Below are 26,464 nucleotides of genomic sequence, written 5' to 3' on the forward strand. Positions count from 1 at the left end.
GTAAGGAAGGGATGTCCCGCAGCAGCTGGCGGAAGGGGAAGGAGGTGGAGCGTGACTGGAACGCGGAGCTGCTGCATTTGCAAGGCACGAACTGCCGTGTTGCTGTTGGAAGGGGTCTGGGGAGCAAAGGAGTTCAGGGACGGAGAGGTGTGTTACTAATTAAGGCAAATACCTACACTTAGTAGTTTAAATGGGGGGATCACCTCACGTATTAGAATTTTGTGCGGTGATTGAACTGCAGTGCTTCACTCATTTTAAACGCTGTTTCTCGGTGAGCGAGTTCATGCACTCGGCCGCTGATGGCCCCACCGTCCGCACCTTCAGGCCGGGCTGCCGGCGGCACCGGGAGCCGCGCTCCGCAAGCTCCCGGCGTGTCCGGGCGCATCTCCAGCGCAAGGCTGCGGGAAAGCACCGCCCTCCGAAGGGAAGGAAAAGGAATAAAGGGAGGAGAGAGGAAAAATTCCCACGTGCCAGTAACAGCTCAACTGTAAAATTCAAACGCGCCGACCCTGCCCACGTCCCAGGGCTCAGCCGCAGCTCGGCGCTCGCCCGTCCGTCCCTCAGCGCAGGAGCCCGGGCTGGCGGGGAAACGCCGCCGCTCCGGCCCGCGCTCCCCGCGGGGCCGCCGCGGGCCCGGGACACGGCGCGCGCCCGCCCGTTAACGGCCGCGCGGCCCCAGCGCCCCCTGGCGGCGCGGACCCGGCCACCCCCGCCGAGCGCGCACGGAGCGGCGGGGCCCGCGCGGGCGGCGGGGCCGGGGCGGCGCTTCCGCGCGGGGAGGGGAGGGGCGGAGACAGCGCCGCGAGCCAGTTGGCTGCTCCGCGCCGAGAGGTGCGCCCCGCGCTCGCAGCGCTCCGTGATAGGACGAGAGGGGACACAGGGGGCGGGACGCTTGGCACGGCGCGGCCCCGTTGGCTGCTTCTCTCGCCTGGGCGCGGCGGGAGCAGCCATTGGCTGCCTGGCGGCGGGGGGGCGAGTCCGGCGGCAGCGGCCTCCGGGGCTGGGGTCCGTCTCGGCGGCAGCGGCGGAAGTCTCGCGAGGGAGCGCGGCCGGGATTTGGCGGTGCTGCCTCCCTCCCTCCCTCTCCCTCCCTGCCTGTCGCTGGCTGCGAGGCGCTGGTGTTTGTGTGGAAGGGGGAGGAGGAGAAGGAGGGCAGGCGAAAGGAGCCCGAGCCCCACCATCCGCCGAGGAGAGCGGACCGGAGCCCCCTCGCCTCCCGCGAAGCTCTCTCTCCCCCCCCTCGCCCCGCCATGGCCTCGGGAGACACCCTGTATATCGCCACGGACGGCTCGGAGATGCCGGCCGAGATAGTGGAGCTGCACGAGATCGAGGTGGAGACCATCCCGGTGGAGACCATCGAGACCACCGTGGTGGGCGGCGAGGAGGACGAGGAGGAAGAGGAGGAGGACGAGTGCTGCGAGGAGTGCGGCCCGCACCACCCGCCCCATCACTACCACCACCACCAGCCCATGATCGCGCTGCAGCCGCTGGTGTCGGACGGGGACCCCAGCGGGGCGGGCGGCGGCGCGGCCGGCGGTGGCGGGGGGCAGCTCCACCTGCACCACCACCACCAGGAGGTGATCCTGGTGCAGACCCGCGAGGAGGTGGTGGGGGGAGACGATTCGGACGGACTGCGGGCCGACGACGGGTTCGAGGATCAGATCCTCATCCCGGTGCCGGCCCCCGCCGGGGAGGACGAGTACATCGAGCAGACCCTGGTCACTGTGGCCGCCGCTGGCAGCAAGAGCGGAGGCAGCGGCTCCTCCTCGGCCGGCGGAGGAGGCCGCGTTAAGAAGGGCGGCAGCGGCAAGAAGAGCAGCAAGAAGAGTTACCTGAGCGGGGGAGGCGGCGGAGGGGCCGAGGGCGGCGGCGGCAGGAAATGGGAGCAGAAGCAGGTGCAGATCAAGACCCTGGAGGGGGAGTTCTCGGTCACCATGTGGGCCTCGGGTAAGTGCGCGCCGGACCCCTCCCTCCCTGGGCCGCGGGCCCCGCCGGCGGCCGCGCGGTGCGGCCGGGACAGTTTTGTTTTGAAGGGAGGCCATGTTTTGATGTGTGCGATGGGCGCCGCCATGTTCATCGCCAGGGCAAGTATGGCGGCTCCCCGAAAAGATGGCGGGGTCTGCGCTGCCGCCGCCGCTCCTGCCCGGCCGCGGCGGGGGGAAGGAGGCAAACATGGCGGCGGCCGCCAAGATGGCGGCGGCGGGGGGTGCGCGGGCGGGCGGCAGCGCCGCCGGCTCCCGGGCCAGGCCGCAATGGCGTAGTTTCTGCAGTAGGGGGAGGCGGGGTGCGGGGCGAACCTCCCTGCGCTCCCCCCGTCCCCGCCCCGCCGCCGCTCCCCGCGGGGCCCGCTCCGCGCCTGCCCCTCGCCCGCCCTCCCCTCCCCCGGCCGCCGCCGCCCTCTGTCCTCCTTCTCCCCCGTGTCCCGTTCCGCCGCCCCTCCCCGGCTCCCTGCCTGCTGTTCCGCTCCCGTCCCTCCCGCTCCGCGGCCGCGGGTGAGGCGTGTGCGCCGGGCTGTGACCGCGATGTGCGGGCGGAGACCCGCCCGTCCCGACCCCGCGGCTCCCCGGCCTGGGGACGGCGAAGCCCGAAATACCGTGTACAGCTCGCCGGGGGGCCGCCCGGCCCCGGCCCCGGCCCGCTGCGGTGGCCGGGCGGGCGGTGGGTGGGGCCTCCCCGGCCGGAGCCCGCGGTGCCGGCGAGGGGAAGCAGCTCTTCGCCCCCGCGGGGCTGCCCGCGCCTCCCGCCGGCTCGGAGGGGGCGGCCGCAAACAACCGGCCCTTCAGAGCCCGAGGGGCGCCGGGGGTGGCAGCCGGGAGGGGCGGCTCCGGAGCTGACCTCCGTCCCTGGAGCCGCGGGGAGGAAAGGGGCAATTCCTGACTGGCGCTGGGAAACCCTCGGGCTTTTTCTCGACTAGGTCTGAAGCTTTAAATAAGCTTTTTAAGTAGGCACAGGGAGACCTTGTCGTGGGAGATTCTGTTTTTTGAGGAATTTTTTTTTTTTTCTTTGGTGTGTGTGGGAGTGTCTTTTAAAGGCAGTAAAATCTTGTGAAGGTGTTTAATATCTGTGGGACTTGGAGTAAAGCTGACATGCACCTGCCTTACCCACTTTATTTTTTATTTTTTTTTTTAATTTTTACAAAAATGTATTGCCAGCAGCAACGCTCTGTAATCAGAGTTCGGTCCATAAGTTACGTAAATGTGAAAAAAAGAGGTCAGATAATACAGTTCATGTAATATTTAAATTGGTGGGTGCTTTTTGAATAGTAAGTTGGTAATCTGTCTTGCACATAATAATTTTTGTGCTCTTTCGAATTTTTTTAGAAAGAGTCTAGTAAAATAGAGATACTCTTTAAGCTTTTGATGTAGTCAAAAATGTTTGCACTCTGTGATGTTTGCAAATGAGCAGAAGTTTTTAGAAAGGGCAGTGTAGATGGGAAGGTGTATTGGACAGCTGAGTTCTCCTGCCTGAAAAGATGGAAAGCACAGCGGTATAGATTTTTACTCTCATTTTAAATACAGATGACAACTTCAGTAAGTTTCACAATAAGTAATTTTCTGACACTATTGGCATGTCAGTTGACAGCCCAATGATCAAAGTTCTTTACTTCTTGATGAAGAGTTTCCCAAATACTGTTTAGTGGGATGGTGTTCTGTGTGCTTCTGTATCGCTGTATGAAACTGAATAAATTCCCTTGCTAATAATTTTCTTAGAACTGACCATCCAAGAAAGATAAAAGATAATAGAAACTAATACAGGCTGCTGGTTTGTGGAAGCTGCTGGAGATAGCTGAATGCAAGTGGCTGTATGACTCATGAGCTGGCAGGATACAGGACATCACTGAGATCAATTGACAATTTCTAGCATGCATTTGCACTCAGAAATTCAGAGTGCCTGATAGGATGCTTCCTTAGGAATGCACGCTGATTATTACTTGGCCCAAGTGAAGCATGTGTATAATCAATAAATTTGCTTCTCTTCAAACATACATAGCTTTTATATCTGGGGTAGCCTTATTGATTGCAGTGGTTTTCTTGTTTAGGAGCATGACCATGCAAGCTCAGTAGGAATGATACCCACTTATAATTTACTGGACATTGAATTGTATTGCTACATTTAACTCAATTATATCCCTGATGCAGAGGAATAAAGAATAGCTAGTCTGACTTGACTTGCTAAAAAATGCCCTTCCAAAAGCAAAATCAAATATATAGGGAAAAAGTTTGACCTCCCCTTCGTTTGCGCATACAGACACCATCCCCCAGCTTCAAACAGCCTTGTTAATAACCTGGTCAGTTGAGAGTGCTGTAAAGTTTTACTGAGAATATTGGGCAGGCTCATATGCCTCACATACACAGTTTATTTAATGTTACAGAAGGGGTCTGATGTGGTCAAATGCTGGGATTTTTTTTTTTTTTAGTTTTTTTTCTATTTTGCCTTTTTTCCCCCTGAAACTTCAAAGGCTCAGTTGTTACCAGAGAAATTGAAGTAGAAACAAAACTTGAGGCAGAAGGATGTACACCCAACCCCCAAAAAAACCCCATCCTGAGTACCCCCCCCAAAAAACCCCTTCAGCTAAATCAATACCAAGAAAACCCAAAATCACTGGCTTGCAAAAGGATGGTTCTGAAGTTTCTCTAAAGAAGCAAACTACTTTATTTTGAAGAAATACAGTAAGTTTAAATCTGTATTTTGACATAATTAAAGATTTGCTTGCACACTGATTCAGTTGACTGTTTCAAAAGCTAAGTGAAAAATTAATCAAAAGACAAGTGATAAATAAGGCCTTGCATCGGGATAAAACAATGAGCCCTATATTGCTGTGCATGGGATTTTGAGTTGAGAAGGACACTTTGCTCACCATGGTGTGGGTAGACAATGTGAATTAATCCTTGTTAGTGTTTGGTGCTGTTACTATATTGGCTTGTACAGGGGTGGTACCAAATTTAACCAGTCGTAAATCTTTTCCCATAAAGGAGCATAACATGTCTTGTAGCACCTCTTGAAATGTGTAGAAATAATCTCTGAAATATATAGCAATGTAACTAAAGGGGATTACTTAATCCTTGCCTTCTTATGTGGTTACTTAGAAATTGCAGTACTGTTGTTGGCAACAATTTAGTTACCATAACTTCTCTTATCACTTTGGTATCTATGGTAATATCAAACTTGTGACCCATGATTAAAGTGTGTAGTTTGAAGCAGGAGTGAGTGCCTTGTTCTCCTTCAGATCAGCTTTTCAGCTCTTCAGAATACTGAATTTCAGAATTATTTCAGAATAATGAAAGTAAGAAGTGAATGAAAGTATTTTTGAAAGTGTTGAAGAGGGTCTATGTTGGATAGTTAATCATGTTCCTATAGTGTGTTTACTTTATATAAAATATATTTATCAGAAATTTGCATATAATTAATGGGGCTCTCCAAGTGAGACTCCTGTTTGTACTAGAAAAATAATTCTTACCAAGTGAAATTTATTTGTACCTTTGCTGTATTCAGCTTGAATCATTGTCTTCAGTGAGTTTTTCCAGGTTGGGTACAGAATAGTGAAGGGGGAGGGGAAGAATCATGAGAAATCACTTTGTCAGATGGCGCTTGCAAAACTGATTCTTGCATGCAGGAACATTTGGGAAGGTGGTGCTTAAATGCTGGTTGCACCAAATGCTGGAAATTGCAAACAATTTGGGCTTAGGTTCAAAGGCGAAAAAATTGATTACTGTAACTACATCTCTTTCTAGGTAATGACTCTGTCAAGCTTTCAAACCTGATATAGTTGGCTTAAACTATTATTGTTAGCATAGTCTGCAAGCTAAGGGCTGAAGTAGCACAACCAAACATTGCCCACAGATGTTAAACTGCTCAAGTGTCCTATCCCTAGACGGGAAAGACAAAGATACAAAAGTGACATGTATGGTTTGGAAATTATTTTTGATAATAGAGGAAGCCTGTGCTGTGCACCCTTATTTGGAAACTTGGGGAGTTCATGTTGGTTTTCTAGAAGGTTCTTCAAAATCTCTTAAAATTTCAATGTCAAAAAATAGAAAGGTTTTCATTTTGCTTCATCAGATTGCAGGGGTGAGAAAATAACCATCTGCTGTCTGACCAGTTGTCTTAAGTAGTATAAATGATAGATGAGTCACTTAGTTCAGTTGTGGGCTTGTATCAAAGATGGCCAAAATGCTTTGCAATGACAGATAATGAGCTTCCTATAAAGTTTGTTATAATGGAGGCAGAAAGTGATTCTCTGGTTAAAATATTAAGATGTCATGTCAATGATATATGTTTTTGCTGTAAGTATTTAATCTGCCCTGTCACTTTTTCCAATGATAAGGCAGACTGTTCTCTGTGTTTGTTTTAAATGTATTTTCAGTTTGGAAAGTGAAATGCATGAATGGTTCAGTGGTTCACCATCTAAAATAACTCAATTAATTTGCTTCTTAGCCCACCTTTAGACTACAATCCTCTAACTTGCTGTTGGATCCTTCCCTGGGGTGCTCGAGTCACTCCTGTGCTGACCATTCAGAAGGTCATAGTGCTTCGGCACAGTCTCATAAATGCTGAAGTCAGATGATGACTATTGATATATGCACTGGTTTTGTCAGTTCATGTCTCAGTGGTGTGAAATAAGAGATGGGTGACACACGGAAAGAAGAACCTGTTCTCCATCTGTGTGCAAGGCACGTCAGAGGGAAAGTAACCTAGCAGCCGTTTAGGTTAAAAAATGACATACTGTGCAAAACGGAATTTTAACATTCAGGAGTGTCTGCTAAATAACTGTATTATTTAACAAGCTAATTACAGCTCTTTGCTTCCAAACATGACCAATGAACTAATTTGCCTGAGGAGATTGCAATGTGGTAGCAATAACCAAGCTGTTACCACAGTGCCTTGGTACTGCACAGCTGCCGAATACATCCTTTATCCTGTAATTGCTTTTCAGCTGTTCCTAAAAGCAAATGTGTTTAACTGTGTGATCATATTTTAAGCTTAAATGTTGCTCATCCTTTTAGTGGCTAAGTAGAATATCTTTTAATCTGATGCCTTGAGGAGGAAGCTGTAGGATCAGGTGTCATTGCTTTGCTACCAGGTGTATCTTCTGAGTTCCCGTTTGCACGGTTTTCCTCAGATGAAAACTGACTGAACAATGTGTTCTCTCTGCTCGGTAATAGAGGAGGAGGATGGCTTGCAGATTTGGTGATTTAGAAGTGGAATACAATAAAATCAAGAATAACTGAGGAGAAAATAATGACAGAGCTTCAAGGGTTGAGTCTTAAGAGGGTCGTTTTAGTAAGTTGGGGAGTTTCCAGAGTTGTCAGCTGCTACTCAAGAAATGCACAAAATAATGGGATTCCAAAGTGGGTGGATTTTTCAGTGTAACAGAAGGGCTGTAAGAGATGGAGAAAGTGTAGTAATAGGAGCAAGATGTAATCGATAAAGTCTTGGGAAGCAGATTCTACTATATTTTGTTATTGATTTGTTGCATGGAGTTACTGGTTTTATCCCAGTAATCTTGCTCCTTACTTCATTCAATATTTGCACTTCATCCTCTTAAAACTTCAGGTTGTTTCGCTAGTAGTCAAAAGACACAGTTGGCTAAACACTGAACTTTCACTGATCTTAGTAGGAAGATGTTTGACATACTTGCTTTGAAGGGCCCAAGTGGATCTGATTCAGTATGTGTTATTGCCCATAATTAGGGGGCAGTGAGAGATGTGTAGATGGAAGGACACTGAACATGAAGATGTGTTAGGGTATGTCCTAAAAAGGTGCATAGAACAACACAGTTTAGGCTAAGTATCTACCTTAATATAAGTTGGCATAGAAGGATGTAGGGGGAGGCCATTAAAATTGTATTCCAAGTTCATTAGGGAAAACTGCATTGGATCTATAAGAACAGTGCTTCAGCTGAATGCTTTGTATTTGAGTCTGTTGTAGTCTCAGGTGTTTTTAAGGGACAAAACAATGTAGACAAGGTAGTAAATATAATAATAATAGCCTCCGTGGTTCTGTCTGTACATGTCTTGCATGGGTGGCATCCAGAGGTGTCACTGTAAATTCAGGGCTGTGTTTTGCTTTGCTTTGGATGCAGTATGTTTGATTCTCTGATGCTTCGTGAGAGGAAAAGGGGGAAGTAGTGATGCCTGTAGTGGGCATCAAGACTTGCTTGAAGGCAAAAAACAACAAACAGTTAACTTGCCCAGTTTGCAGTGAGAATGATCAGTTCAGCCTGAGTGAAAGTTTGCTTGCACTTTACCCTCCAGACTTTGAGCGGCCTAGTCCAGGTTGGTAAGCCAACAAATAAACTAAATCTGTGCATAGAGCACTTTGGTAAAGTTTTTCCATTTCCAAAGTTCCTCAAAAAAATGGGGAGATTTCTTTTTTGTGTTTTTATTTTGTTTTCCCAAAGACCTGATAATGTCACAGGATGGTCACCATACTAAAGAGCTACTGAAGTCTACTGCTACTTTTTCAGAAATACTAGCCTAATGTAACACTTCAAGGTAACTGTTTTGTATTTTAGTGTTTTGCTTTAAATTTGTTTTTAGAAGTGGAGGTGTGTGCTACTGTAGAGATGCATATGCTACTATAGAGATGCAGTTTTTTGTTACAGGAAAATGTGGGGTTTTATTTTCATGTAACTGTTAATATACTAAACAGTAATTTCTCTTATGTTTTATTCTATCCAAGCAATATGTTTATAGTTTTTGTGTTTTGTTCCAGTAGTCTGTGGAATTAAATAGCTGTGGAATTGACTTCTGTTGGCAGGCTTTTGGGAAGTAAAGCCAATGAACCACTTTCAGTTTGGTCCTCAAATAATAAGAAAGCACTGTGGAATAGCAAACTTCTACGCTAGGGAAGGAAAGAAGATCTTTAAGAACGTGTACAGAAGTTCCCAGTTGACTCATGTATCTGACATGATGCAGGAAATGAAAAACTCGTCTGTGTTATGAATGTCATCAAACAGTCAAACTGCACATTCTGGGTAGCTGTTGAAATGGCCATGTGGAGGGCAGCTGATCTCATTCTAGTCCTCAGCATAGAGAAGGTGTCACTTCTAGCTTTGCAAAAATTCTGATTTCCCAGTCTTTTCTCCCAGTGTAGGCATTGCTACATAATCTTTCTTCAAGCTTCTCTTAGAAAGAACAAATAGTTGCCAAGCTAGAGGCTTATTGACTTGTATTTGTAACTCCTTCAACTGCTCTAAAACTTAACATAAATCTTTGCTTAAGGTAAATTCAATTGTTTTTTTAGAGTACTGGTAGGGACTGAAAGGTAGTGTGGTGAGTGGACGAGTAAAAAGGTCAATAGTCAATTTTGCAGTTTATTTTGAGTTTAATGCTGCAGATAGTATTTTCTTATTTACACTTCTGTCTTTGCAGCATTGGAGTCTGTTTTCCTCTTTCACCATGGAATATACATGAACTGCTATTTGATCTGGTAGATCAGATTAAACCTCAAACTAGCAGTAACATTTCTAGAAATAGCTCGGTGGCAAACATTAAAAGCAGGCATTACAAATTGAATAGAAATTTGTGTGTGGTATATTTATTTTATTTGCTTGTCCTGTTGTCTTTGTCTCTCTTTCCTAGCCTAAGTTACTGAGTAATGACTAATGTTATTTCTCGTGTTTCTGTTTAGGGGAAAAATCCCAAAACATTTTGTCTTTTGTTTTCTGCCTTATGTTTTCCTATCTTTTTTTAATTGGTGAAATACTATTTCTGTCCTATCACCTTGTGTTTCCACTGCTTAAACGATATCTGTAAAATAAAATTTCGTGTTGTTTTTGTATAGTCTCTTGTGTATAAAACAATTCCAGAATCTGCTCCCCATGCACACAGTAGAAGTACTGTCAAGTTGTGTTACATTGAGCTGAGCAGTTACAGCCATATATGCATCTGTTGTCCCAGGTGTATTTGAGGCTGGAAAACAGGGTAGGTGCTGTGTCTCACTTTCTGCTGCTGTGAATACTGCAGTGAGGAACATAGATGGGTGTTTCTGTTCTCTCTCATTTTTGTGTCTCTCAGTTTCTATTATAAAATAGCAAGAGGAGATGGAATGCATGGTACAATGTTTTCTAAGGTATGAATGTGAGTAGACAGCAACAGCAGGTCTTCCACCTGATTTCACTGCAGTCCTTGAGCACAAATTCATAGGAGGAGCTCTAGAGCAGAGAAAACAGCAGTATCTTAACTGCCTTGCAGATCAAAGCTTTGAATAATCCCAGTCTGCTGTTTACATAGTGGAGTGGGAAAGAGCTTAGGCTGGCCTTTGCTACAGAAGGAGGAAGCCCCCTTGGGAGAGAGACACATGGTTGAATTACTTGCTTTCTTTGAGATCTGTCTGTACATTTTAGAAAAACTTGATTTTACAGGCAGGTGCTGAAGCCCATCAGCAGTTATTTTTAAATTTGTTGTCTCTATGACACTTCTTTTGGAGGTCAGGGAAGTCTGAAGACTGAAGTAAAGATCAGTAGTCCTGATATCGTAGGGTAAGTGTCTGCTGTTCTTCTGATAGGCTTGCAGAGTTAGGGACTGCTGCTGAGTATCAGCATGGGTATAATGAAGATCAGTCCAGAAGAGGTTAAGGAAATTAAATATTTAGGCATTGTTTCAGGAAAAGTACATTATCTTTCAAGTGCAGCCAGCATTCATAGGATTGTTCCACTAATTTCTGCATTTGTTTGTGTTTAAAGTAGATTTGCAATTTCTGGTTTTTTTTCCCTCACTCACTGTATTCTTTCTGTGTTCTTCAGGCAGTAACTATATGTCTTTTTGCTCTTCACATTTAATATGGGAATCTGGATGAGCGGTGTATTCTATTAAACATGTGGCAATCATGAATTTGTATTGAGATGTAGCCTAATAAATTGTATGCTGTTCTTACCTTTAGTATGAATTTAGTATTGAATTCAGTATTTTGTGTATTTCAGATGATAAAAAGGATATTGACCATGAAACAGTGGTGGAAGAGCAGATCATTGGAGAGAATTCTCCTCCAGATTACTCAGAATACATGACAGGGAAGAAACTTCCTCCTGGTGGAATACCTGGCATTGACCTCTCAGACCCCAAGCAACTGGCTGAATTTGCTAGGTAAGTAGGAAGAAAGGAACTCTAAAATTGTGCTCTTTTCATTGGTTTAATTATTAAATGGCTAGGAAAAACGGTATATTTAGTATGGGTTACTAGTCTATTTAATTCCATTCTAAAACAAGGGACTTAACACAGCATCAGGTACTCTGTTCTGAACTAAAATAACAGGATTTTATATTCAGTAGTGAAATCTTCAGTGTATTCCAGTCTTTAGTTCCATTAGGTAAGACAGGAATACACTGATACTCTACGTAACCCTGCCTTAGGATTGGACTAGATGGGCTCTAGAGGTCCTTTCCAAGCCCAGCAATTCTGTGATGTGTCAGATTATTTCATGTGAGTAGACTTAAATTCGTGAGAACCAAAGGATCCAAGAAGTGAAATGCTGCATTCCGGTTGTTCAGTATAAAATAGCAAGGCTACAGGATCTAGTTGGCAACTCCACTTCCTGTTCTTTTTCACCTGCTTCTTAGGCTCGAGATTTTAAATCGTGTCCTGCACTTTCAAGTGCCACTCATAGTTGCAGTTTCACAGTTGGTAGCTATACTGCTTGGATTTTCTCTGGTGAGTCAGAATTATCACTCGTTTACATAATAATAGGCTGACCTGAGCGACAAGGTGACTTTTGCTTTCAAACGGCGGTGGAATGACTTGCAGCGGGGCGGGGACAGTGAAAGTGTCGGCTGGGCCCGGCTGTGGTGCCGGGTGCTCGGGGCAGCCCGTGGCCACCAGAGGGCACCCCCGAGGCCAGCGGAGGGGCCGCTCCAGTGCCCCCCGGGGCTGGCTCTGCTGGCCCGGGCCCCTCGTGCTCCGCTCAGCGCGGGGGCAGCGTGAGCGCTGTGCCTGAGCCTGTCTCTGGCTGCCAGATTGTCACAGGCTGAGAGCAACATGTGTGTAAAGCCACATTCGTTTTCATTTCTTTAGCAGCTGGCTGTTCTTCAGAGCGCAGGTGCACAGGTCTGACACTCGGAGTAGGAGGACAGTCAGATGGTGTTAGCCTTACTGCCTAGTTAGTAGAGGGAGAGTGTACCTTTTCCCAGGTACTTGCTAGGCGCCGGGGGCTGTTGATACAAAGTTCTGCTCTGGTTTCTTGGCTAGCTGGATCTTGGTGTTCACTGTGTGCATTTACTCCTGTTTTACCTTTTTGATCTTGCTGCTTTTTACAAGTTTTGTCCTGGTACTCTGTAGTGTGTTTGTGCTGGAGGAATTACAGCATGGCTGCATCCCACAATTACTTTCACTAAAGCCGTTGAACTATGAATTTCGAAGGCTCCTAGTAAAATAGGTTTTCAGGATTTTCTTGCTGCTTCAGGTTGTCTGATCTGGAAATGTATAAAAGCACATCACAAACAGCTGAAAACAGGGTTCTATCTGAAGTGATGGGTGGATTTAGCTATTGATACTCTTGTGTTTCACTATAATTTATCAAAGTTACTGTAATTTTCTCTAGGACTTGCTGAGGAGTTCATACAATTTTTTTGTGAAAGCAAATAATTTAAGCGATACTCTTGAGTGTACATAGTGTTCCAGTTCTAAACTGTTACCTACATATTTTTACTCATTGTGTGTTTAGAATTGTGCTCTCCATTACTCTAAAACATGCTAAAATCTTTGGTTCTATTAGACACTGAAATACTGAATAGCTGTCTTTTGTTAGGAAGTAGAAATAGTTCCTTGCAGGGTATTCTCCATGCAAATACTGAATATATTTTTCTTCAGACTGAGTTGAATACTTGAAATGGTTGTCAGGATTTGGGCTTCTTGAAATGACCAGGCTGCTTCTATCAAATATGTCTGCATATTTCTGAAATATATTGTAAAACGTTTTAGTTACGTTTCTATTGAGAAAGCAGTGGCTGCTGGCAGTATTTTAAAATTATTACTTCACTGTATTTACGGTAAAATGTTCTAGGAAGTTCCAGAGCTGGAATTTGTAGCAGGTAGTGGAAAGATTCAGTTTTGTGTGTACAACTTCTTTTCTCATAGCAGATAAAATATAAACGTTTCAGTCAGAAGATAAATGCATGAAGGTAGAGGAAGCACTTTGTGTGGATATCACCTTTAGTAATATAGTTATATTACTATATATTACATATGCTACTATATAATTGTAACAAGTTGCTAAAAAAATTGTTCTCATAGCTTAATTGTAGATTCATGAGAATTTAATACATTTTCTAAGAAAGGCTGATTTCTTGGTCAGAATCGATGACTGTCAAACTTTTGTTTTATGTTATGTCTTAAATTATTGTGTTTATTTATTCTGCTGAGACTGAAGAGTATGGGTTAGAATTTTATTATTTCTTGTTAAGGTCTAGTCTTCTTGAAATGAAGTGTGTTGAGGGACTCCTTAGCTAATAAGATGGATTCAAGTACTGATACCTGCAGACTACTGTTCAATTGCTTGACCTTGCTGTGTACAGTATCACTAGGAGCTTCACACAGCAAGCTGGAAATAAAAATTGGTTTTATATAGCTGGAGTTGGCTTTGGAGGTTCAAGGAATACAGTTTTTCATGCTAAAAGAATGTGTTTGTTTAGTATAAAGTTCTCCGAAATTGTCAAACAGTGCTCATTGCTTTACAGTTCAGAAGTTCAAAATTCTCAGTAGCTGTATTTTGAAAACTTCTAGCAGCACATGAAGTTGAAAATTGCTTCTAAACTTAAGTAGCTTCACGTGCTGTAAGGTTTTGAATTACAAATTTGTATTTAGATTACTTGAAAAAAGAATTGTGGCAGTCCACATATAAGGAAGTGTGAACTGGCTAGTAAAACTGTATGCTAAGTGCATTGTGTGTAGTTGAGAGAAGGTTATGTAAGGATGCTTTTTGGTTTTCATTTAAGTAGGAAGGAATCACCATACATTTGTAGAAATTACCTCCTCTGAACCAGGCTAGATCCACTGTTTATAACAAATGGTAGCTTATTTTGATTAAGAATAAACTGTTTTGAAATACTTGCACTGATTATTAAGAGCAAAGTTCTGAAGTTAAGCTTAAATAGACAAAACTTGAATTCTAGTAGTAGCAGATTTTGAGCAAGGTTCTGGTATTCTGATTATTATTTAGTTAGTGAAAGGTAATGCAGGGACCAACCTGATGTTTGAAGTTATTTGTAGCTCTGCAGCCATTTAAAAAAAAATAATTAAGAAGTGTAGTAATTGAGCATCTGCAGTGGCCAGCAGTGCTCAGAGCTCAGTGGCTCTCACAGAGCGAGTGGTTGTGGTGTCTCTTGCGATACAGTTGCCTTTCACTGCCTGGTTTAGAGCATATGTCATTGAGTCATGTAGCAGGAATCTAAATTCTTTAACTGGAACTCTGACAGTTTTTCCTGGAAAAGCTCTTATGCATTCTATGATTCCATTGAAAACATTGTGAATAAATAGGCTGTGTCAGAACATCGACACGTTCAGTAATACATAGACGAATGACCATAAGTTACACCTGGCTGGCAGTTTACCACTTTTTGCAGATTACTTTAGTCTGTTTTAGGAGTCTTGAATTTTCTCTAGCATGCTTTAAAAATGCAATAAAAAAGGAAAAGGTGGAATTCTCTTGGGCACTCATATCAGGATGTGAAATGTTAATTGTGAATGATCTGCTCAGAAGGAAAAAACCTGATAAATTACCGTGTTTTCATTTGATTCCTTTGACTGGGAAACTACAAATCCCTTCAAGTGGAGTAAAATGCTTCATCCAAATCTAAATTGATGACAGCTCAGTAGTTAGCTGTGAAGAAATCATAGTTGCTTGGTAGTGAAAACTTAAGAAGGTAGCAGGGATATTTCTAGAATGTGCATATGGCAAATTCTCTCAAAGCAAACCACTAAGAAGGATATCCCTGGTTGTCCTCTCCTTCTCTCTTGTCCTCCAAATACATGACTGAACTGGCTGAAGACAGCAGAACACAGACATATGTAAAACAAAGAAATAAGAAGGAATATCCTATAGCAGGGAAATTGGCAGAGTAATGGGTCCTGGTGGTAAAACCTTCATTGTTTGTGGTTTTATTTTCTGCTGATGTTGGTATCTTTTCTGAGGGAGAGCCATTGTGAGGACTGGTCTTCCTTTCTATCCACTTTCCAAACCTATAGAAAACAGAAGAGGAAACTGCATTAGTTTGAAATTGGACACCCTTCTTAGAAGTGACAAAGCCTTCTGTTCATCCAGATTTATGACTTAGGCCTCTTTATAAGGTGTATGCTTTTGTAGTCTCATTAGACAAGTTTAAAGGGCAGTAAAGTGACAATTGCTTTACCCAGTATTATTCTAAGGGAGGGGAGATCTGCTCTGTGCCACACTGCAGAGGTCACTGTCCCTGTTTACACATATGATATTCCTCATAACTGGAACAAGCCTAGGGATAACTTTTGCCAGAATTGTGGAGTGAATGAACTTCTTATGGCAGTTTTCTTCCTAACTGTGACTGAAGCAGGTAAGACACTGGCTGTTCTTGGGTTGTGTTAGATAGATTCCTAGGACACTTTGTGCCACTCCCCTTTCATCTTGTTTATCCAGAAGCCAGTCTAGCCAGTTCCAGGAGTTGTTCAGCACAAACTCTTGCAGTAGTACGGGGCTGTGACGCTCAAGTTGGTTCTGCTCAGCAGGGCAGTTCAAGGGGAATGGCAGATTGAGGGGAACACAGCAGCAGTGCCAGTAACTTGCTGTTGTTGAGAGTGGATAATTTCCTCCACCTCTGACTGTTCCTGGGGAGCCAGGGGGGTGGACATCAGCACAGGTGAATATCATTGCTGGTCATCAGAGACCTCTAAGATGTGTTAAAGGAGTTGCCTGAAAAGAGAGTAAAGCTATTAAGGTTAGCTTAACGTACAGAGGGAGCAGAAGCTGAGAACACAGAACTCTAGCAGTGGCAAAAAATAGGAGATGATGGAGCAAGAGGGAAATTCTATACTGTTACTTGAATTATATTTCCTTTCTTCCCAGCTTTAACATCTTTTCTATTGCTGCCTTTTAAATTGCATTAATTGGCAAGTCTATAGGTTATGGAGTTTGACAGGGATTTGGGGTGGGGATTAAGGTTCTCTTAGGGTGAAGTACTTTCAGTTCAGCTATGTAGATTAAAGGAGATGAATTTAACTTTCAGATAATGCACAATGATGATATTGCTTTCTTTATTTTAAGAAACTGAGTGGTTTAATACCTGTGATTTCACTCAGTCTTCCTTATGCATGGATAAGGCAGCATGCTTTTATGCAGCTCATTCTGTAAAGCTATTGGGTTACACACATTCCTGCTACCTCTGCTGTCACACATTCCCTCCCTCCACTCCTCCAGTGCAAGTTAAGAGGTAGCCTTTAATTGCAGTGTCCCAGTGACTTGATCCAAAAGGTACCCTTCCTGATTTTCACAGTTAATTGATTTGCAGTTGCCTTTACTAGGCACAACACATGTAACCTCACCGCAGAAATGAAAATTTTGGTCTTGCCATGTAAATTGACTTTCTGCAAAGGCAGCTGTTTCTGAAGTTCCACCCCAGAACTAATGTGTGTCTGTAGTTGTATTAAATAGTGATATTTGTTAGAGTTCTGTTTTTGATTAATGTTTCAGGCTAAGAAAACTTGGATGGAGCTGGTAGAGATGCTCTACTGGGTGGGAGCCAAAAGTCTAATCACCACCTGCAAGAGCTACCTGCACCAGTGTAATTAAGATGAACAGCACAGATTCTAATCTGGTCTCCTTTTGCAGAAAGTTAATTTTAAAGTAAGACCAAAATCTTTTTTTCTAATGCATTGAATATGTAAGTCTTTAAGTTCTTCCTTGAGGGATTGTCCATATGGCTTCTTATATTTCTGCAGCTTCATGAGCAAAATTATGTTTTTTGACACAATGATCTACTGTGTCTGTGCTTGTGTGTTTATGCCCTCATGCCTTCAGCCCAGGTGTACAAAGGGCCCAGCAGCTTCCTCCTGAGTGTGGCACTGACATACAACCTGGACACCATTTGCCATCTCTTCTTTTGCATTGTCTGCTGCTGTTTTGTTGATAAGCCTGGTTATCTCTGGAACCTTGTGCATAAACACTGTCTTGTTCCACAGTTTAGGCTTAATTTGCTGTGCTTATGTGAAAAACGGGAAGATGTAAAATTGCTCATTTTTTAACTGAACTTTTTGGTATTTGTGTCCAAATGTTCAAGTATACTACTGGGCTGGTATTGCTTAATTTAGAAACAAAGCCTGAATAGCAAAAAGCCCTGGATGGACATTCATCTTATATGCCTGCTCAGACACTGAACTGAAAAAACCTGCAATTGGTTCCTCAAGCTTCCGTACTACACAGGCCCGGGGTATTTTCCTTCTCACTCTACCTCAACTGCCTCTTAGAGATGGCACTGTTGCAGCATTTCTTTCTCAAAGATTGACTTAATACCAGAGGTAGGATACAAGAGTCAGGAAGAGGATTTAGCACAAAGTGTGAGAATGCAGGCACTGCTCACTATATCTATTTTCCACAACAATCTCTTGTTAGCAATTCTCTTGGTCTAGTCACTCCCTTTACAGGTGGCCAATTAAGACTTTGGAACAATAGTGGCTTTACTCATTTTGATCATGTCAGGGATACAGATCTCAGACTTCAGAAGTTTTTTTTGTTTAATTTTTTTGGGGCTGGGGGGTATGACTCAGCCAACATTTAATAGGTTGATTGAATTAGAAGGAGGTGTTTTGGCACCAGCTTTGTCTCCTAAGGATGTTTGTTCTCTAATGGAATTAAATCATGACACTCTGTTCTTTCATGTCCTGCCTTGTCATATCATTCTTCTGTGATCATTTATACAATTACAGATGTTCATTTCCGTCCCTTTTCCTGTTTTTTTTTTTTTAAATCACAGAGATATAATAAGGAGAATCCCATGCTAAAGGTAATTGAAGGTTTTCTGTAGGGGTACTGTTAAGACAGCTTGTGTGTGTGTGTGTTTTCCTACAGCCTCAGTACCTGTAGTACTATTGAGTCTGGAACCTCACTGGAGAGTGCAGTCAATCAGTTAATCCAAATCACTTGTTTGGAGTCAGGTATTTTAGTACTTTACTGAAGGAGACTGTGTTAACTAAAAACAGCACAACCATTCTGTACTCCAGTTGGATTATAGAAATTAAGTCTAATCAATGAGGTCAACTGGCTTGGTCTGTAGTCTTGAAAAAACAAGTTACAGTGAAAACAATGAGGAGACTACTGTACAGGAACAGATGTAGTTTGCTATGTTCAGAATATTTCTGCCCTTAAGTTGATAAAATCCTAGTTGTGCTGCTGGTTGTGTGGTGCACAGGAGGAGTTTGTCAACACAAATACTGTACACCCTTCACAAGTCACTGTTAATATCTGTAAATCTGTTTGTAACCCTGCAGGAGACTGTAGTGTTCTTCAGGTTAGCTCTGTATCTACTAAGTGTATTCTGGAGATGCTGAGGCAAACAAGAGTTTCCCAAGTACCCACTTAGAGAAAAGAAGAAAAGCAGCAGCTAAATCCTTGGGGTTTAGTGTTGTCTGTGAAGTGGCTGTCAAGTGCTTTAGTCTGTAGATGGTCACTTGAACTGTGCTAAGTCTGCACTACTGAAAGGACTCAATGTGAGGGACCAGTGATAGCTGACAGAGCCAGAGGAGACTTGTCCCTCACATATCACTCCACTGGCAGTTGTAAGATGATTTTCCTGGGTCTTCAGGACTTCTGATGGAGTTTCTTTCACTGCTCTTGCCTGAATTCACCCTCTTCTCTCAGTATTCCATGTGAAGGAAACAGGTGAAAGCAGATTTCAGCTGTAGGAGTGTGACAGTACCAAAGAAGTCTGGACTCCGCTTGCAAAAACCAAATGTTTTCGTGGTCAGAATGGAGGCATTTTAGTTTATTTTCCCTACAGCTCTTGGGAAGTTTTTGAGTGTTTTAAGAGGTGCTGTTTAGCGATTCTTACCTAAATTAATAAAAAAGGATGTAAAAATGTACATATGTGCATTGTTTGGAAATATATTCCTCCAACCTTGTTGTTTTGTATCAGTTTTCAAAAAGAGAACTCATGCGGATAAGACTGTCATGGATAGCAACAGATACTTTTCCTTCTTGACATTAAGAAGAGTGATTCTGATAATTCCAATTATTTTGTTAATTTCAAGATACTCATTCTGTTTGAGACTAGGGTACACCACCAAACCTGTGGATTAATTTACAGATAGGATACATAACCACCTTGTTCCAAGGGAACTGTTGTGTGTTGTACTGCCAGGAAACACAGTTCGGTAACCCACATGAGCAGACTAGCTCTGCTTCCATAGCAAGGTTTGGGAATGTGCAAAATCTCATTGCTTACCTAAGGGAATCTCAGCTGTATGTGGATCCATTTATTTACACCCACCTACTGCTATAGTTAGATGGAGAGAAACCTTTTCTTTTTAATTTATTGAAGACAGCACCACAGATTTGAGAAATAAAGACAGCTGAAAGTGCAGTGCACTTTTCCAGAATCACATCTGTCTCTTCTGACTTTGACAGGTGGTTGTTACAACCAAACTGTTCTAGGATTGTTTTGTACAGAGTCTTACTGTATGTAAAATAGATCTGACACATACAAGCAGTTTTGCTGGGCTCCTTATGTAGCAGTGGAGTGGCACCCACAGAATAGTCAGTTGCTGAGAGTGGAATCTGTGTGCACAATAGCTTAAAGTAAGAATAATTATAATTTCTATGGTTGAAATGGATGTCTGTGTTGTCTGTAGATTCCACAACTTGCCTGATTCTGCTTTCCCTGCTTCTGTAGAGTTTTCTTTAGAAGTCTTGTGTGATGAAAATACTGCAGAATGATTGAACCTATATTCCTTCATGTTCTGCTGCACGGATGGAGAGGAAGTGAAGCTAAATAGGCCACATGGGTACTGGCACAACAAAAATGGAGTTTTCAAACAAAACCTCCTAATTATAATTAGCATATGTCAGGAAAAAGAAATATCTCAATTTCCACATATTCAGAGGATTAAGAAGATAGTATTGAATGTCTTATTCTATATTTGAGAGGTCCTTCTGGAAAATCAGAGCATTCCAAATGCTAAATTATACTGTTAATATTTTTATGAAGGTTTTGAAAATGTTAAAGTGAATACCACTGGCACATGTAATACTGTGGGATAAAATGTGCTCATTATGTAGGCACTTAGGGGAGAAGAGCTGTCTACTAATGTGTTTCTACTAATATTTTGTTGTATTTTTTTATCTTTAAGAATGAAACCAAGAAAAATTAAAGAAGATGATGCTCCACGAACGATAGCTTGTCCTCACAAAGTAAGTGAAGTGCTCAGCTTCTGAGTGGATAGTAATTTGTAGATCAGAATTTTGTATTGATGTTTTCTCTTGAGAATGAATAACTAAAATATCTTACTGTTAATAGAATACACTCAGTTAAATGTATTTTACTTGTCATTCTCTAGAGGCTTCCTTTAAAACCTTTCACTGAATAATATATTATTCCCATTCCTTGTCTTAAGGTTAGTGCATCCCTAATCTTCTGGTAACCATGATGCACAGTCCCTAACATGCTGTTTACTGTTGTGATTTCCCGACACCCAAGAATACATACTTGAAAGAATGTTCTGAAAGCTGTTCAAAGTACGTTCCTAAGATCTATATATCCTCTGCTTGGAAACTATGACAGATTTGGAGTCTAGATCAGGAATCAGCAATTTATGGTGCAGATGCCAAAGTCAGCTTTATTGGAAGACTCAGAATTACATTCCACAGAGCTGGAAAGTGCATCATCATGAAAGAGAGGCAGGCATCTTGGAGATATGATTCTGATCCACTGGTAGCAGGGAAGCTTCTGTCTTGAATAAATGTTGCCAGTCACCTAGATTGGTAGCCTGTGGCTTTACTGCATTATCCAGCTTTTGTAGTGCTTCTTTTAGCTGACTTAGTCTGTAACAAAAAAAGACAAACACAATCTTGCTGACTTCTGGTCTAGATAAGTGTGAGCCTAAGCAAATAATCAGGACAGATAGCTATTAGAGTTATCCTTTAGAGAGCATGAATAGAAGGCTATTTTCTGACAGCCATGGTGTAAGGAATTTTCTGAATTCCTCTTTGTGCTTATATTGATTTCCAATTCTCCACATTCTAAAAGTGTCATGTTTTTTTGTAGTACAGTATGTAGAGATACAGGAACAGTTATGTTTACCAAGGAATGTTACCTTCATTTCTTTCATTTACTTTTTCATAGCCTCAACTTCATCTAAATGGGGGGTGGGGAAAGAATATTCTATCTTTCCATTTTCTATCTTGTAGTGTTTGTAGCCTTGATGCATTTATGAATTCAGTTTAACAAAAAAAAACCCACAAAAAAACCGAAAAAAACCACCAAACCAACATATTGTAGCTGTACCAGCTTCTCTCATAAGCAAGAAGGGACTTTGAAATAAATGCAGAAAAAAAGTTGATGGTCTGTTTACTTTGGCGCTGCTTTGCCCCACCCAGTTCTGCTATGTACCCCGAATGGTGGCACAATATTTTAAAATTAGCCAAAGAGGTTCTAGTACCTGAACAGAGAACCCCTGAAAGTGACATTTCACCTTATTTGTAAGAAACAAAACTTATTTAAATGTATTTGTTTAGTAGAAAAAAAGAAAAAAAAAGCCTGCAGAATTTAGGATTAGCAATTTAATGGTCCTTTGGGTACTGTTGTTAAATTTTATGCCTCAAACACAGTGATGTTGGCATACTAGCTTTATATAAGTTTAAACAGCATAACTTGTAGTACAAATAGGAATTATGATTATTAATAAGATTTGATGATATATTTTGAACCTTGAGGAGACATTAAGAAGTGAAAAAAATGTAGAAAGTTTAGACATATAGAGCCCCAGGTCACTGCTGGCTTAAGCATAACTCTTAAGCATTTAACCTACCAAAAGTGGTATTCCTCTGTCAATGCAGGGTTGACCCCCAGGTTAAGACTTGTGATGCTGTACCTGAGTTAATGTATCTTCTGCTTTTGGATTGAGGTGGGGCTAACTCAGGCTATAGCCCCATCTTATTCCACTGCCCAGTATCACTTTGTGGGTTTAAACTGCAGCACGAGTGGCACTCTGTCCCAAAGTAGCAGTGATCAGTCTGCTGTGGCCAGTTTGGACAAGGTAGTTCCTGTAAGTTATGTGCTGGAAGCCCTCTTGTTCCATTTGTTCTCAGAAATGAGGAATACAGAGACTGAAGAGGACAGAATGTTGGGAGATGGTGCACATACCAGTTGGTACTAGGGAATAATCTGTGGTATATTAGACATCATGTAATATATTGTAGTACCGTTGTTCTCGGAGTATAGCACTTTAAAGAGTATGCCACAGGTATCCATGAACTCTTTCTCTGTCTTTTGTTTTATTGGTTGGATTTTTGTTTTGTGTTTGTTTTTTCCTCTGAAACCTGTTAGGTGCTTTTGTTTGATTTATTCATTTGCTTCTGTCAGAGCTTCATCTTCTCCATGAGACTGTCCTATTATTTGACTGTGCATGGCTCATAATAGTGAGTGAGGAAAGGGTTTAGGATTTTTTCCTTTGGTATTGGGTTTAGGGGGTTTTTTGGTCAGCTTTTCAAATTATTAGTTTTCTTGTATTGCTTTTTTAAAAATAAATGTAAGGGATGTTCTTTTCACTGCCAATTCTTAAAGTATCCAGGATATAAAAGCATTTTAAATGTTTGTACTGTAGCAAATAAAACCTTCTTTATGAGAACTAGCTTATCTACTAATTGAGTTTCACTGTTCTTTTTAAGGGCTGCACAAAGATGTTCAGGGACAACTCTGCCATGAGGAAGCATCTGCACACTCATGGTCCTCGAGTACACGTGTGTGCAGAATGTGGCAAGGCCTTTGTGGAGAGCTCGAAACTAAAGCGGCATCAGCTAGTTCACACTGGAGAGAAACCCTTTCAGGTATTGGTAACCTGCAGGCATGAGTGCCCCCACTTAAGCTGGGAACACTGGAGACTAGCTATCACCTGGCTTCCATAGGACTTGGGCATACTAGGGCTTTTCTAAAATCAGATGAGGCACCTGAAAAACTGGGAGCCCCAGTAAGTTAATTAGGCTATCATTTAATTATTTACATGGACTTCTCTTAGAAATTGGCAGATTGGATGTACATGGGAGATACCTTTCAAAAAATGATGTAAAGTTACTCTCTTTAAAAATGAAGTCTGCAATTATTAGAGAAATAAGAACATGTCTATTTTCCTCATCATCTTTCCAGCTTAGCGCATGTGGACAACTGACACTTGGGGCTGTTTGCTCAGTTACCTCAGGGTATTAATTTTCAGTAGGGGTTATTTCAGTTTTCAACAAAATGATGGAGTCACTGAATCTCTTTCCATTTATATGGAGTCACATGAGCTTCTGCCACCAGAGGTCCCCTGCCCCCTTCATATGATAACCCCTATAAATCTTTAAAAATATTCTTAGTCTTGAGCATATACGTGTTCCCCAGAAAATACTTCAGATACATGTTTTTTATGTTGTTGATTATTTTCTAAAGTAAATTATTTCAAAAATTGCAGTCCTCAGACATTTACTTGGATGCATATATTGAATATTCAGTGTGGTAAATGTAAGTTTTTGACATTAAATGTGCTGTCCTCTTTATATCAAGCCTATCTTTAAAGTAAAGCAGGTAAAATGAGAAAACCTTTGCAAGTCATCACTCAAAGGGGGAAGTTCTGATGTGAAAACACATTTCTGTTTTGTCATACAGTGTAGATACTATTTCACATGCAGAGAAGGTGTTTTTAGTGGAAGTGATTGCTTGCAAGCTGGAGGTCATTTATTTCTCTCTTTGAATATAGGTTTTAGTGCAGTTCACAGGGGATCCCCACAGCTTTACCCATAATAATCTTCAGCCTCTGGCTTCATGCTTAAGCAGTCTAGTGAATTAAAGACTGTTTTTCTGGTCAGTGAGAGAGATGAGTTCCACCAGCTAACAGTATTTCTTTTCCTTCCAACAGTGTACGTTTGAAGGATGTGGAAAGCGTTTTTCACTGGACTTCAATTTACGCACACACGTGCGAATTCACACTGGTGACAGGCCCTACGTTTGCCCGTTTGACGGCTGCAATAAGAAGTTTGCGCAATCAACCAACCTGAAATCTCACATCTTAACACACGCTAAGGCCAAAAACAACCAGTGAAAGTTGAGCAGAACGTTCTTGAACTCAAAGCATCTTACAGGAAAATCAATTGGAAAGAAATACGCCTCCCCTTTGTATATTGTTTCTAGGAAAGAATTTTAAAAAAAGAACCCTACAAGCCTAAAGGACGTGTTTTGATAAGTAGTAAATAAAAAGCAAAAAAAAAAATCACACAGAAAACTTTAAGGTGACATTGCTAAGATGCTCCACCTTGGTCTGTAACCCCGTTTCAAGAACACGGTGTTTTGTAAAGTGTGGCCCCAACCGGACGGGTCAGCTCATGAACTTGCATCAGAAAAGACAATTCTTTATACAACAGTGCTAAAATTGGACTTCTTTTCACATTCTTATAAATATGAAGCTCACCTGTTGCTTACGATTTTTTTTAATTTTGTATTTTCCAAGTGTGCATATTGTACACTTTTTGGGGATATGCGTAGTAATGCTATGTGTGATTTTCTGGAGGTTGATAACTTGCTTGCGGTAGATTTTCTTTAAAAGAACGGGCAGTTACATGCATACTTCAAAAGTATTTTCCTGTAAAGAAAAAAAAATTATATAGGTTTTGTTTGCTATCTTAATTTTGGTTGTATTCTTTGATGTTAACACATTTTGTATAATTGTATCGTATAGCTGTAATGAAATCATGTAGTATCAAATATTAGATGTGATTTAATAGTGTTAATCAATTTAAACCCATTTTAGTCACTTTTTTTGGAGAAATACTGCCAGATGCTGATGTTCAGTGTAATTTCTTTGCCTGTTCAGTTATGGAAAGTGGTGCTCAGTTGTAGAATGTATTGTACAGGCACTGACCGTTTATTAACACCTGATAATATGTACATCCCCCATGTAATAGAAAGGACAAGAATAAAACAGTGGTCCTAAAGAAAGAATCTGGCAGAAAATGATCTGTAAGCGCAGTCAATTTTCTTTTATTGTCCAGAGCAGTTCTAGTTCCTCTTGACCTCTCAGAAATTGGAAGCTAAATAAACTCAAGTTTCCTTTACTTTGCATTCAATTACAGTGATTTGTGATGCAGTTAATGCCACATCAGGTGGTATATCTAAACAGAATTGCTGACTGTAATTCTGGTTTTGAGTGACCTAGACTTCCATTAACTGGAACGGTGGATTTGGAGACTTGGCAGTGTAGTGAGGAGTGTTCTGTGTGCCTGGACAGCAACTAGGTAAAACAGTACAGGAAATAACTAAATGGAAACCTTTGTTTAGTCAAGGTAAGAAATGTTGGCAATTTAAATGCAGTAACAGTAGAAAGTGGAGGAATGGTAGGGTTTGGGTGATCATACCAAGAACAAAAGAAACTGTTTCTTCTTTCGGCTGACTTGTTTGAGTGTAATGATAAAAATTCTTGGAACCTTTTGTTTCAAAACAAGAGCTTGAAGTTCTAAGAACTAAATGGAGTTTTGATGGTCTAACTAAGAGTGGTTACTTCTCATTTGTTCAAGTGTTCAAAGAAAACTTAGCAATTGCTATAGTAAAATATGACAGATTAATAAACAGAAGATAATGCAGAGAAATGCATAAATTATTTTTTAATGGCATGTAACATTTTAATGCAGTAAAAAGTGTTGTTAATATTTTTCTGAATTCTGTTCTTAAAAGGTTCATCAAAGTTTTCATTGCTAATACTGTAAAACTTAATTTTAAGTCCAATGTTGGTGGTAGTGGCAAAAACATGGGTAATAAAGAAACTGCACTTAAGACCAAGGGAATTTTCATCCATACATAAGTTAATCTGAACACTGCAATTCTAGTCTGAGGTTGTTAGGGGTAGAAAGAAAGTTGGGACATTTAATTGTAAAGTATGCGTTAGAATTTTGGCAGTATTTTTTCTTTTATATATAAGCAGTTTTTGAACAGGACAATATACTGAAACTTGTATAGTTATAGTTAAATTAAATTCTGTATACAGTTAAATTAGTGTCTATTCTTTTTGGAAGGAAATAAAATTAATTCAGTCTAGTTCTAATTGACCTTATATTTTTTCTTAAGCATTATCTGTGATGTTGTTAGGCTTACACAGAAGTTTGCTTTCCTTTGTCATAAAGTCATTTATTGAATTGCAAGGTGTCAGTACTTCATCCTTGAGCATACATTAGGGACTGAACTATGTTACCTTGAACATACATTTGAGACTAAGCTATGTTAAATATTGATTTGAGGACCAACTGGGAGCTGTAACTTATTGCCTCTGGT

The 26,464-nt window shown here is 41.9% G+C and overlaps 2 protein-coding genes across 2 annotated transcripts in view; one reads left to right on the forward strand and one right to left on the reverse strand.

Moving 5' to 3' along the window:
- Positions 1-2,092, reverse strand: part of DEGS2 (delta 4-desaturase, sphingolipid 2) — a 33,651-nt gene extending 31,559 nt beyond the window's left edge. Inside the window, exon 1 of the mRNA XM_086895080.1 lies at positions 1,833-2,092. The gene's annotated coding sequence lies outside the window, so the exon portion shown is untranslated. The remainder of the gene's footprint in view (positions 1-1,832) is intronic.
- Positions 813-26,237, forward strand: YY1 (YY1 transcription factor). Its single transcript, XM_086895077.1, has 5 exons — positions 813-1,947; positions 10,925-11,087; positions 20,304-20,364; positions 22,840-22,998; positions 24,063-26,237. Exons 1-5 carry the CDS (start codon positions 1,251-1,253, stop codon positions 24,243-24,245), a joined length of 1,263 nt encoding a protein of 420 aa, XP_086751203.1. The 5' UTR covers positions 813-1,250; the 3' UTR covers positions 24,246-26,237.
- The last annotated feature ends 227 nt before the right edge of the window (positions 26,238-26,464 follow it).

This window comes from Cyanistes caeruleus, chromosome 6 (assembly GCF_971803275.1).
Source record: "Cyanistes caeruleus chromosome 6, bCyaCae1.hap1.1, whole genome shotgun sequence".
Taxonomy (NCBI): Eukaryota; Metazoa; Chordata; class Aves; order Passeriformes; family Paridae; genus Cyanistes; species Cyanistes caeruleus.